This window comes from Plectropomus leopardus, chromosome 9 (genome assembly GCF_008729295.1).
Source record: "Plectropomus leopardus isolate mb chromosome 9, YSFRI_Pleo_2.0, whole genome shotgun sequence".
NCBI classification, from domain to species: domain Eukaryota; kingdom Metazoa; phylum Chordata; class Actinopteri; order Perciformes; family Serranidae; genus Plectropomus; species Plectropomus leopardus.
The window spans coordinates 4,195,640-4,209,860 of record NC_056471.1 but is presented as its reverse complement, the minus strand read 5'-3'; the positions used below and the strand labels follow the sequence as shown (position 1 = coordinate 4,209,860).

General features: G+C 40.2%; 1 protein-coding gene across 1 annotated transcript in view; it reads right to left on the bottom strand.

The window, feature by feature from the left end:
• Positions 1 to 14,221, bottom strand: part of gfra3 (GDNF family receptor alpha 3) — a 64,072-nt gene that overhangs the window by 8,412 nt on the left and 41,439 nt on the right. Inside the window, exons 5-7 of the mRNA XM_042492760.1 lie at positions 13,419 to 13,528; positions 9,849 to 9,983; positions 3,729 to 3,865 (exon numbers count right to left, since the gene is read on the bottom strand). Of these exons, the coding sequence (XP_042348694.1) occupies positions 3,729 to 3,865; positions 9,849 to 9,983; positions 13,419 to 13,528 (382 nt within the window). The remainder of the gene's footprint in view (positions 1 to 3,728; positions 3,866 to 9,848; positions 9,984 to 13,418; positions 13,529 to 14,221) is intronic.

Here is a 14,221-nt window from a genome sequence, read left to right as displayed (position 1 = left end):
GGACCACGTTTAATGGTCAGTGATGGACAAGGGCAGCCAGGAGCTGTGGTGCTCTCAAAACATATGTGTTCACAGCACATTTCAGCATGTCTGCGGGTCGGCTACTGTCTGCACATTACTGAGCTGGCACACGCACACATGATCAAAAAAAGGACTGGAATCAAAGCACTTGAGGGCCAAGACTTGTCTGAGCGCCACAGACTGTGTGAAACCTGATTGGTTGGGGGAGGACAGTTTGAACATTTGTTTGGTTGTAGTTGAGGTCTGACTCTGATCCCCTCACCACCCACCTGCTGAGCACCACCAAAACATGATTATGAACTGAAGGATCACTTGTTTGAGACTGGAACATTTTCACACCTAAACTGGCTGGATCTGAAAATGCCATTTATGTGTAAAAAACAACGTCCAGAGGTTTTCAAACTGTGAGGTCTGCCTGCAAATTCATTCCCAGCACCGTGACAAGGGAGCTGGAGAATGAAATATTCACTATTCAGTCATTTCACTCATTGTTCCGGACAGCATTTTAACCATGGTGAAAATAACAGGATGTGATCTGTAATAGACATTCAGCAGGACAAAAGTGTCCACAGCAGGGAGTCGGAAAGCTGAAGAGGCTGCAAAGATACTGCAGGAGGTGAACTGGAGTCAACTACAATTGCCACCATGTTGTATGCTGCTGTGCAGAAGTCAAGCTGCACTTAAGTTTACATCCATGTCAGTGACCTTCTGTGTCTACCTATGAAGTTTTCGGTATCCTTCTGTTTACGCTCTGGGATGCCGGTATGGCGATGTCAACAAATGCGCATGATGAGATGAAGCAGCATGGTCCTTAAGTTTACACAGCGCGGACTGTCACGATGGTCGGGATTAGGCAAAAAGTCACAAATAGTTGAATTTAGGTAAAAGAGGTGCATGGTAAGGTGTAGAAAAGAAAAACCACACACCCACATGGAAGGCTAACTCCAGACTCCTGCTCGAAGTTGTTTGTAGGACCCATCCACCTCCCTCATGCCAGTCCTATAAGCACACTTGTGCTCCTTATATTCCATGGTTACTGGCAGTGTTATTACCTGACGCTGTCCTTCAGCCATTCATACACACACAGTTTTGGGCAAATAAGGCACTTGGTGAGGTGTAGAAAAAAAGTCTGTTGTTTGTTGATCCCATCCATCATGTACTTACACTGGTTATATTACGTTGTCACCAGCAGTGTTATTACATGATCTGTAGTTACCTTTTATACGCACTCAACCAACAAACCCCAGACTTTCATGCACGAGTTGGATGTTTGCTTCCCATCTGAATATATGATTTTCCTACACCTTACCATGTGCTCTTTTTGCATCCTAACCATTTGTTCCAGCATGTGCGTCTGTTGACGTCCCTGCATCAGTTGCAATGTGCCTTTGTCGGCCAAATGCTGCATACTCTCGCCACGACAAACAACAGTCACCATTTTCTTTTGAACAAATCAAATGACCACAGAAAAACAGATGAAAGTTCTTTCTATCCATTCTATTTATATGAGAATGCCTTCATCAGCAGTTTAGAGTCCTCGCTCTTTTACAATGTCTTCACAGGTGACCGTGCTTAAAAGATTTGGGGCCCTGTTTGAGAGTAAATGTGTTCAAACAAAAGACGAGTACAGCTCTGGTGTTCTTTTGAACACTTTGTTTGGATGGCTGGTGGAAGCTGTTTGCTCTCAGCTTAAACCAAGCTCCTCTCAGCTGTCATTGAAAGATGGCAAATCACTTATATATTTCTATACCCAACTTCCCCCAGGTTTACAGGTGAAGATCGCACATTTGTTTGTAGGGCTAGATAACTTCTACTGCGTTCATGAGGCCTCTCCCATCATCTGGACCACAGCAGTGCTAAAAACACTGCTCCTGCTGGATCGTACACACACTCTGTAAAATCTTTTGAGTGCTTTGATAACTCCTGCCTCAGAGCTGCTGCTTTGATCTTCAAATCAAATCCCGACTTACTATTGTGTTCCACAGATGAGAGGTTTGATCTCCTCGTTAGGACCACAGCTACCAGATCAATCCTAACCATTACTGAGTGCATCACTGAAAATGAATACATCACTCTTTCACCTTCATGTCATTTGCAACTTCCCTCAAAACATTCCTCCTTTTTTTCTATTTGCATACATTATATGGTATTTATTAGGTTTGTGTGAAATGTCTGCATTAGTGCACCATATCTTGTACTGCACAGGAATGGCTTCCTGCTGCTGCCTTACAGTAAAAGCCTTTCCAGCTGCACAGCTGCGTTTACTGCAACCTTTATGTCCGTCATTTTATATCTCTCAGGTCCTTATAATAAATCTAAATCAATCATTACATCGAATGACTACTTTGTCTTTTATACTGCACCTTGAAGCATTTAACGTTCCCCTGTGGAGTTTAAACAAACTAAAGTTATGTTCATTTCACTTTCAGTTAATCACCATAATGCATGTCCTCGAGCTCTAACTAATATTTTGAATGCATTTCCTTCCCTACTGTAAAAACATTCTAATACTTACATACATGGTCATATTTTATACCCTTATAGTATGGTTCAGGTCAGTTTTGACCCAGCCCAAAAATCTTGTGATAACAAGGGTCTATACAAAAGTTTGAACCACAGATGTATTTAGAATGTATAAGTAGCCTACGTGACATTAATAATTGGGTGATTGATTCTTAATTATGTTTCAGAGAACAGGAGAGTGTATTTTTTACACCATATGGAGAAAAAACTTTAAATGCACAACATTGTGTCTTATTTTAGCTATGACAAAAACATAAAGTAGATAAATAATGATTTGAATATACACTCAACAGCCACTTATTTAGGTACACCTTGCTAGTACCGGGTTGGACCCTCTTTTGCCTTCAGAACCGTTTTAATTCTTTATGGCATAGATTCAACAAGGTGCTGGAAACATTTCTCAGAGATCTGTCAGCCGCACATCCATGATTTCAATCTCCTTTTCCACCTCATTCCGAAGGTGAGCTACTGTCGTCATGTCACGTCATGTCACGCCACGCCACGCCACGCCACGCCACGCCACGCCACGCCACGCCACGCCACGCCACGTCACGCCACGTCATGTAACAAAACTGCTCCCAAAAACAAATGATAAGCATTTAGCCATTTCATTAGCTCATAGCCCCTTTCTAACCTGTATTCATGAGGCTTATAACAGCCATTCAATTAAGTAATAACATCAAAATAAAAAAATTAAAAATCTAATATGTTTTGTTAAACTGTGACCAAAACTTCTAAAGACAAACTACAGTCTCCTTTAGAAATCCTTGTTTTTTGTAAGGGTGTCAAAACTAGTTTCCACACATAGGTGAAATTGTGAGATAGAGGACATGTGGTTGTTTGTATTAAATTGAAATTAAAATTAAAATCTAAATTAAATTGAATCGACAAATGCAAATTGAAGGACTTGGCAAATATATATAGAAGAACATCTGTATACACAAACTTAATCTTGTGTTGTCACAAACAAAAAGTGAATAGTAAGAGTAAAAATAATAAAACTGATTTTTTAAAAAAAAGTCCCAGCAATGGAGATAAAACAAATACAATAAATAAAGAACAGACAGTGTGACAGTGACAAGATGAGCTCAAACAAAAGATAATAGAAAAGGCCTGGGGATAGAAGTCTGAAAGTTAATTTAAAATGTGAAGGCGATGAGCGTGATGAGCTGGAGTGTACTCACGATGTTGTTGTGCTCAGGCAGGTGGTTGTTGCTCAGCAGCTCATCCTCCTGAACCAGCGGGGAGGGCCTGGGAGCAGGAGGGGGGGTGATGTCTGCAGGCAGGGTGCCGGGGCTCCCCATCCAACTGATAGAGTTACCTGCACGGAGACACAGCCTCATCACTGCCTCTGCGTGTGTGTGTGTTTCAGTGTGTTTTTGCGCTCGGCTGGCCCGCGTGCTGCGATGCTGCATCTGAGTGGGCGTGAACCTACATATCTATTTGGCAGCTTTATTGTTTGAGCTGTCGGCAGCTTGATAAATCACCAAGCTTTATGGGAAGTGCATTGACACATCGATCCAGGCTTTAGTGTTTGGACATACAGGCTCAGTGTGTATCGACAGCCTTATTGACAGCTGCTGTGATTGAGTGACAGCTGGAGGGCTTTACCCTGCGGCGCCTCTCCTCACACCTCTTGAGCTCTGCAGAAGCCCAAAGCTGCAGATACACACTTTAAGACTCTTATGAATGCTAAATCTTGAGCATGTAGCTGACATATGAAGAGGTAGAGTTCAGATCGTGCTGTGAGCATCGCTGCGGGAGTCAACCACCCAGACAGATCCAGCAGACACCGCATCTAAAAAGTTTTTTCATTTATTCCTTTTGAGATGTTCCTCGGGGTATCTTTGACTGTGGCACATTAATTTTTGTTTTCATGATTCTGATCCTCAGATATATTATTAAAAACAGGCTTTTGAAAAACAATGAGGAAGCGATATGTTTGGTGAGTCTTCAAATCTCCCCGACAATCCCCAAAAGTCTAATTACTCAAGTGATTTAAAAAGCATCTGAAACAGCAAACAGAGCTTAATAGGGCAGTGACACATGCCATAAAACCATAAGTAATAAGATCCTTTTTTTTAGGATATTTTTAATAAAAAATGGTTCCACAAATTTAGCTTAAACTATGTCCTTTTTTTTAAATAAATAAAATCCTTACATGCAGTGAGGCTCTAAGGAATTCTTTCAACCCAACTTGCACAAATATCCTTAGCAGGAAAAATAAGCCGACTTTGGGGAATGTGCTTATTATTGTTATTTCCAAGAGTGAGATGAGAAGATTGATACAAATCTGTGTTGAGAACAGACCTGGGGCCAGATGTATAAAACTCTGTGAGTATGCACAAAGACAGAAATATGCCTTTGCTTTCTTTTTGTTCAGATTCATAAAGCCACACATACGACTGGTTCTGTTTGTAAATCTCAATTATTGTGGTGGGCGCATGTGCATGAGCCTCTCACAGTTTGTATTAATGGATGTAGAAACAATTCCGTTAGCATATTGATACTTGTGCCCAGTACACCACTTATCAGACCTGTCAATAGGCAGGTTTCCATTAACCCTCAAATTGCACAAATTGAAATTGTGAATGTGAAATATGCCCAATTTAAAAAAAACAAAACAAAAAAAAAAAACTCCTATTCATTGCAAAAAAAAAAGTTGTACGCTTACATGAGGTGGTATTTCATGAGAATCAAAAAAAGTCATATTTAGCCAACTGCATTAGAAACACTTTTTGCCTTTTATGGCTACAAGAGGTGTGATTGCATTGCCAAAGTTGAGCCGATTATCAAGAAGTTTTGAATCCACAATTTCTCTGTGAAATCGTGAACTGTCACCTCCCAAAAATCCCTCATACATGGCTGCTCAATCAAGAAGTCTATGTTCCCTTCAATCGGATGTCTAATGACGGCTAGTGCGGTGGCTGCAGTAGAAAGAAACTTGCTAATGTTTTGAAAATCTGTCACCATGCTTCTTGGAATGTTGTTGGGAGAGAAGTCGCATAACATTGCGAGAGTAGTGCCATCACTTAATGGAAACGCAGTGATCTCGCAATTGTGTTTTATTTACATTTCAATAAATATTGCAAAATTTTTGCACAAATCTAGAGAGATACAGTGAAGAAAGTGCAATTAGTTCTTCCTAAGTCATAAGTTCCTCTGTGCTCCAGTAACAGATGATAAGAAGTTTGGATGGCACCAATCCGTGAAGTCAATTTTCCATAATGGCCAAAGGTGGAATTACACCATCCTTGTCTATCATGAGGCCCAAAAAGACTTCTTCCCATAGATTTCCATCATGAAAAAGACGTGTGCCCCCACATCATTTTATTATCGAATTTGATCCATTTAGTCTGATAACATTTTAGAAAGTGTTAAAAAGCTGCACAGTTCAATAATTTTATCCCATTCAAGTTAGCTGGGCACTAAACTGAAAGTAAGCAGTTTGGCCGGCATAACTTAACTGTTCCCCACAATGCGGAAAATCAAAGTAATTTCATACCATCGAAAAAGACATTTTCTAGCCTCATATGCTGCTGAGCAACTTTTGTAGGAATGAACGGGCACCCGTCTCCAACATTGTATTCATGTCTATTAATACATCAATGGGCAGAGCCACAGTAAACTTGACCATTTTTAAAACAGAATTCAAAGACGGTTAAAGGGGGTTCTGTAACAGCCTTTAAAGACATATTATATAACAGTCAAATCCTAAGTTAGCTATGGTAAAAAAATGCAACCTAACTAGCTAGCTAATGTATAGCCATGTCAAAGTCATTCAAATGTAAATAAAAAGGGATTAAGATGAATCACTCATAAACAATTTAGAATAAATTAGTTAATAAACATGCCTTTGATTGAGATTATAAGGCCATGCAGCACATAAAAATTATAACGCAATATGTAAAACTGGCAACACACACACACACACACCACCAGCTCTAAAGCTCACTGACTAACGTGATGTCACTTTTTTGTTTAGTTTGTACCCAAACAGAGATGGAAAAAACAGTTTGGAAGAATTTCTTCCGAACAGCTTATCATCCACCCAACACTTCTGTGCAGTCTCCAGCTACAGAGTCTGTTGCCAGATTGGATTGCTTTTGGTCTCTGTACAGGTATGTTGGTACAAGCCTGGCAACCTCACTGTGACAACAAAACTCTGGTAAGCTGTGCACAGTCACGGTTTCCAACTGTTGTTTGCCACAAAATAGTTCCAGCACATTACTACATCTTACACGAAAAACTTGGCATTTTCTAATTTCACCTTGTGTATGGATTAAATAGACAAGATAAGAAATGTGTGAGCTTTAAAGGTGTTAATTATTATTATGTATATTATTGAAATTTAGACGGACCAAGGCTAGCTGTTCCTCCTGCCTCTGGTGTTTATGCTAAGCTAGGATAACCACGTCCTAATTTCAGCTCTCACATAAAGGAATGCTTTGCCAACAAAATGATCAATGATTCAATTTCAATTAATTTTAATTTCAGTTCATGGAGAATGTTAACCTTTTTTTAGATTCTCTGTCTAACATGAAAAAAGAAAGTTTGATCACAAATTCACATGCCATGAGTGATCATTATACATAATAATCAGTTTGCGGGTATGCAAATGATACTTCCAAAAATACTGAACTATTCATTTCAGGCACCTTAAAATGAACTAAACCCTTCACTTTTGGCTTGAGTGCCTCCTCCCTGGAATGTGAAACATGTTTAAAAAATTGGAACGGCTGGGAGAGGGCTAAGACACGCCCAGTCACCAAATCGTGCCACCTCTTGATCCACAGTACCTCCCTGTCTCCTGCACACTCACAAAATAGTTGTTTGGTGAGAGGGTGATGACTGGGTGATGACTGGGCGATGATAGGGGGCTTGGCTGGTGATAAAAAGCAGGCTCCTGCTACCATCATTAGCCAATAGAAAAGTATTTTGTATTTTGCAGTAGTAGGTTTCAACCTTTAGAGGTCAGTCACTATTTACATTTATACACAATATGTAGAATTCTAATAATTTAAACTCAAAGTCAAGAGTTGGACCTGAATCAAGCAACAACACTACTTAATAACCATATATATTACTTTTCCACTGAAAAAACAACAAGCAACAAATTATTTTTTTTCCATTGACCAACAGGATGAAGATGTGCCAGTCTCCTCCTATACTGCTGCAACATATGTTGCTTCAGACTGAAACACCTTCTAATCACATTTACTTTGTAGTATCTGTTTGTCTAAGGTTAGATTCATCTACAATATCCAAGTTTCACCTCCTCAGGACAGTGTGGCTCCTTTCTGTCTGATTTTCACCAGACATTTTAATAACCTCACTATAAAAACAACAACAATAAAAATGAGCTGAGGGGCCTTATTGAATTCCTGCTCTTATATGTGAATTAGTGCACACAAGTATCTATCAAGTGCAGTACACATAGTACAATCCATTTGGCATTTTAATCACATTTTGCTGATAGAATCCAAGAAGGACTCTGAATATATTAACTGGCCCAAGGTCGTGTAGAAATTATTTTGTGGTAATTGGACTAAATGCAGATTTAGGTGATACTTTGCTTTGTGTGTGCATATACCCATACAAAATTGCAACTAATCAAATTACCACAATCAAATGAACACACTTTGAACCAAAGACTTTGGTGGTCCTTGGTTGGTCTGGGGGTCTTTGCCCAGTTGGAAGCCCAGCCTTGACGTTAACAGTTTGGATTGGAATCAGGATTTGTTTAACCTAAGCAAAAAAAGGTTTCATTTTCCTGCTGGAAATGAAAAAAATAGGTTGGATACAAAATTTTATGATGGCAACACATCAACTGCAAAAACAGCTTACATTACAAACAAACAAGGCTGTCTGCCACCACGAACCTGTCAAGTAGCACCCACGATTTACGTCCCTGTCTTCCCCCGGCAACACAGAAGATCCATACAATCACCAAGTTTCAAGGTGGACACCCAAGATTACTGTCACCACCTCAGTATCTGACTAAATGTCTCCCCTTCTGCTCCTGTGTTATGATGTTGAGTAACAGTTAGAAAAGTGTTTTTGCAGAACATCATGGTGTCACAGTGAAGCTGACCTTTGTCTAATATGTTAAAATGATAAAGTGCTGACATTTGTCATTTGTGTGAATTTTTGATAGATTAGCACATGAATTTCTGACTTATGGCCAAAAAAGGTTTTCTGTATTACAGAGACTTTGACCTTTCACCTTCAGCCACCAAATTCTAACCATTTCATTGTTAAGTCCAGGTGGACGTTTGAGCAAAATTTAAAGAAATTCCCTCAAGATGTTTTTGAGATACCACTTTCACAAGTATGGGACAAACAAGGTCACTGTGACCTTGACCTTTGAACTCAACAAACTCTATTCAGTTCATGGGTGACTCAGAGTTGATGTTTGACGAAATTCCCAAAAGACGTTCTTAAAATATCTCGCTCATGAAAATGAGACAGATAAGGTCACACTGACCTTGTCCTTTGACCTATGACCACCAAATTGTAATCATTCCATCATGATATCCAAATGGATATTTGTGCCAAATTTGAAGAAATTCCCTCAAGGGGTTTTTGATATATCATGCTTGAGAAAATGGGACTGACGGATGGATGGATGGATGGACGGATGTATAAATTTAAAAATGGTTAGGTTTAGCATAAGAAGCACACAGTAAAGTGTAGAAAAAAAAACTCGCATCCACACAGGAAGCGAACTCTGGCCCCCCCCTTGAAAGTCAGTTGTTTGTGGGACCCATCTACAGTACCTCCCCACCCGCCGGACAGGCCTCTAAGCGCACTTGCAGACCTTATATTACATCATTAGAGACAGCGTTGTCACCTGATGCTGTCCTTCAGCGTTTCATGTGTACACAACCGGTAACACCTGGCCACGTGTGCGTTGCATGCGGATGCGTCCAGTGCTGTCTGGCTGTCTGCCAGAGTATAATAACAATGCCATTGCTTCTGTCCCAGCGCGTTCTTCTCTGATGCTGTCCAGCTGAGTTCAGGTTGGACACGTAGGGTGGCTTTGGATCTCATGGTCATACGCCAAAAGTACTGACAGAACGCATGTATATGACGAGTTTTGAGTGAGAACTGGCTGCGCCGGCACAGAGGCATAAAAAATAATAATACTGTTATCCCTGAATCAATTCACTATAAAGGGCCCATAGACAACAAATACATAAATCACACTCATCATATCTGTCATAGTCCAATTCTAGTAAATCACTACATAGACCAAACATGAAAAGACCAGTAAATGTAACATGAATAGAGAGTATACTCACGCAGACAGCTGTTGTGGGTGAACATGCGCTGCAGTCTCAGACAGTCTTGCCACTGGTTGCCACTGCCTTCACAGTTGCACCACAGTGACACGTCTGCAGAGTTGTTGCTGATGTAATTGGGGGTCATGATGGTTCCTACAGGTCAGAGGGAGAGCAGATTTAGCTTCCATCAAGTCAAAGAACGTACATGTTTTAGCTTTATCACAGTCTTTCAGAGACATGAACACCAGAAACAAACGAGACCATGTCCAAAAAACCTGAAAGCTTCTCCTGGCTTCTACACTGCATTTTACTTTGAGCAATTTGGGAGGAAATCAGCTAAAATTGCTTTATGGCACGACAAAGAAAGAGAATATTGTTCTTTCACTTCAAACAAAGCTGAAACGTAGCCTGTAGAAAAACATGATGTAGACTCTGTGACTTCTCCTCGGGGAGCTGAAGGGACATTTTGAAGCCTGGGGTTGGTGTTTTTTTTCTGCTCAGTGCCATCTTGGCAATTTTTAGAGGCAGAAAGCCCAAATTTTGACAATAGGCTGATGCCTGGATGAAGCTGAGGTAGCAAACACCACAGCTGAGTGCAACACTCACTCTGAAAAAACATCCCACTTCTAAATCTTGAAGAAACAGTTCAACATTTTGGGAAATACAATGACTGGATTTCTTTTCAAGGGAGAAATGACAAAAACGACTCTTGTGTCTGTGCATTAACTTTGACATTGGGTTGAAGAGCTGTAGATTGATCACCCTAGATTAACATAAACACTAAAAGCAGGGGAAATGGCTATCTTGGCTCTGTCTAAAGTTACATTTAAGGGTTTCCTAACATTTATGTGTTTGTGGCGGCCCACCACGATTAAAACATCTCCCGCCACAGAAAAGATTTTCTAGTTTTGGAACTGTTGAACTGTTCATTAGGAGCGCTGTTTGGTAGAGATGTCAAATTCGACACCCAAGATTGAACAGTTTCAAGCCATTTAGTCACTTTGGGCTTCGCGACATAGCTCAAGACGGGTTTCGAAACATCACGTGATTGGCCACCAAAACCGATTTATAATAGATCCATGTACCAAACCTGACTAGCGGGAAATGCGGGAGTTTGAGGTGTCATGGCGAGGAAGTAAAGGGAGATATGTGCGAATTGAGCTGAGTTGTTGGCCAATTGACAGAAAGAGAGATAGATAGATTGACAGATACATACATACATACATACATACATATAATATAATAATATATTATATATAAATTGATATACACACACACACACACACACACACACACACACACACATGCACACACACACATATATATTTGTAGATTTATATAGATTCATATAACTATATTATATGTATACAGGTTTTTGGGCTGGGGAAAAGGGAGCTCACAACAAAAACAATGATAAATGGGTGCAATGCAAGCTTCTACCAGCAGATGCCAATGTAGAGCAAACAGGTTTTGAAATGTTTCAAAATGTTTCAAAATGATGGTTTAAAAGTATTGAAACGTTTTAAAGTGTTGAATTTGCCATCTCTACTGTTTGGTTATTTATAGCATCACACCATCGGTGCAATCTAGGGGCAGAGACGGAGCAGCTAAAAGTTTCACATTCACAACAGCATCTGCTCTTCTCATCCTTTGATCTGAGCTCTGGATGGATCAACAGATGAATCAAACTACCCCGCAAGTCACAAACTGCTGCTGAGGAAAAAAAGTACTCATAGAGAGCTCTGCCCGCACTGCGTTCACAATCCCGCAAAAGCCTCCGAATTTAGAGAGGGGTCACAGAATGATACATAGGGACACGCAGTCATTTAAAAGAATAAAGAAAATTTGCTTTAGCTAGGTTAGCTGTTTCCTTGTGCTTTCAATGAGTGCACCAGAGAGCGGAAAAACAGGCAGAGGTAACGGGAATCCACATTCATAATAAAAGATGACGGTCGTCTGGCCTCCCCTGGTCCCCTCCGTGGTCCCCTAAAATGTGGTTGACCTTTTATGACTGTGTGCAAAAGTAAAAGTCAATTAAAAAAAACTAAAATGAATACATTAGAAAATAAAAAAGCAAATGCATAAATAAATAAGTGAATTGATAAATTAATAAATGTCAAGAAATATCATAAAAATCATCTAATGATCAGTGATAGAAGTGAGTTCTCATTCTACTCTTGTGTTCAGATGTTTTTTGGCCCTCTACAGGAGTTACAGCTTCTGTAGAGGGCCAAATAAAACAAAATACAAACAATATGTTTTTTTTTTATTTTCTTCAGGGAAACCATGCACTGCATTCATATTGTTTGATTATCTCTGGCATATGTCCTTTTGTATGTCTGTATGTCTGTGGATTATGCGGGTTGTGTCTTTAAGAAAGCCACAGGCCTCAAAGAAAAGTCATCCATCATTGTCAGAGCGAGTAGAAAGCCACTCAATGCCTTTCTATCCACATCTCTTGTCAGCTGTCATGCCTCCTCACTTTCTATCTTGCTGCTACTGCTCCTCCACTTCTGCTCCGTCTGATCACCTCGCTCACACACTTTTATTCCTCTCCAGTCATTACTCTCCTGTTCAAGCCATCTATCCTTCCACCCATCCACTCCGTTCTGTTCCGCCACTTTTATTTGGAGATGTGCACATTATTAGCTCTGGTTTAGAGAATTTTAAGACAATATTATATAGATACATAAATTTCCCTGCAATTTTACAGGCTGGGCAGGCTGCCAGGCCAAAGGAAAACCTCGCCAAAAATGTCAAAAATAACACCAAATATCTATTCTCCTACACTGATGCTTAAGTGATGCATTGCTGTGAGCCACTTGTGCATGTTGGTGCATGTGAGATCCTGTGTGTGTTTCCCACTGGCTACTTAATTGCTCCTACATTAGGCTTGGGCAGTATCAAGGTATTACAGTATACCTGGGTATTTAGAAATCCCAAAGGAATGTCTTTCCAACACACTGTCATCCCAGCTTGTCACATGGTACCGCTCTGTCAGTGACCTTTTGCGTTTACTCATAACTTTTAAGATATCCTTCTGCATCAGCTGTTTTTGCTCCAGAATGCCGTTACCGTGGGATGAAGCAGCATGCCCTTATGTTTACACAGCACGGACCGTCACGATGGTTAGGATTGGGCAACAAAGTCACCGACTGTAGACAAAAAGCCTTGTCAGTCTTTCATGACTGAGAGAAAGTTGACTTCAAAAGGTGTACAGTTGTATTTCTCTGTTTAATACAGAAAACAGTTGTGAGAACATTACTTTTCTCAACATTTTGTGGGTTTCTATTGTGTATTCATTAGTCTGAAAAGTAAGTAGCATACTCACCATCGAGGTGTTGCGCCGCATACTTATACCATCATATACCTCAGTCAAATTTCAGGAAGGTATTAAGATATGAAATATTACATACCACCCAAGCCCATTCTACACCTAACTCATAGGGCGTTTAATCCATGCCAAAACAGCCTCTCCTGGAAGTTATTTTCCTGTGAAGGTAAATTGCAGCCTTGCATTTCATGTAATTCTCATCATTCCTCCTTTCCCAACTTTTCCCTCCCCTCCCTCCCCACTGCATCACGTACCAATAAGTCCAGCGTAGGCTCGGAGGCACAGGCCTGCTGAGTCCTTCAGACAGCCGGTGGCCGACAGAGTAGATGGCTGGCAGTTATAAACGAAATCAGCCAGTCTGGACCTGGCAATAACACAGACAACAACTCAACATCAAACACAAGAAGTGGGCAGCAAATCTGAATGTGTAGGTTGGGGTGTGTTTGCATGCATGTAAATTTGGGTTCAGCAGATTTCAGGGTTTACAGTCTTACATTTTTTCCTTTCCCTTTCATTATTGTTTTCCTCTTGATACTCTTGCTTTGGAGCCACTTTTCCTTAAGCATCTTTTCATTCATATAGGATTACGGTGGTCATATGCATTTTGAGGGCAAAATCCAGCTATTATTCTATCTTATTTTTCATATCCTACAATGTTTTCCTCATACATTAAAATTTACAGGAAAGGGACAGCAATTAAAACATCATAGTGCACATCATCATCATTATTTGCTGCTATTCTAAATTATTCGCTCTTGTTCATTTGGTCTTAAACCTTATCTTGCCACCTGAAGTAGCCAAGTAATCCTGCAAATAGTCACTTTGTCATTAAGTTTCCAGCACAAGCTTTTTAAAAGCTGTGCTACTTTCTGGTGTGACCAGGCGTTAACTGTAATAATGGTTTAGTCATGCACACGTGTGCCAAATCTGTTCAAAAGCTCTGTTTACATACTGCTGTACTTTAAGGCATTCATTTGCTGGATGATGTCAACAAGAACAAAGATCTTTACATGTCTGACACAATGACGGGATACCAACAATATAATGTCAACTTGCT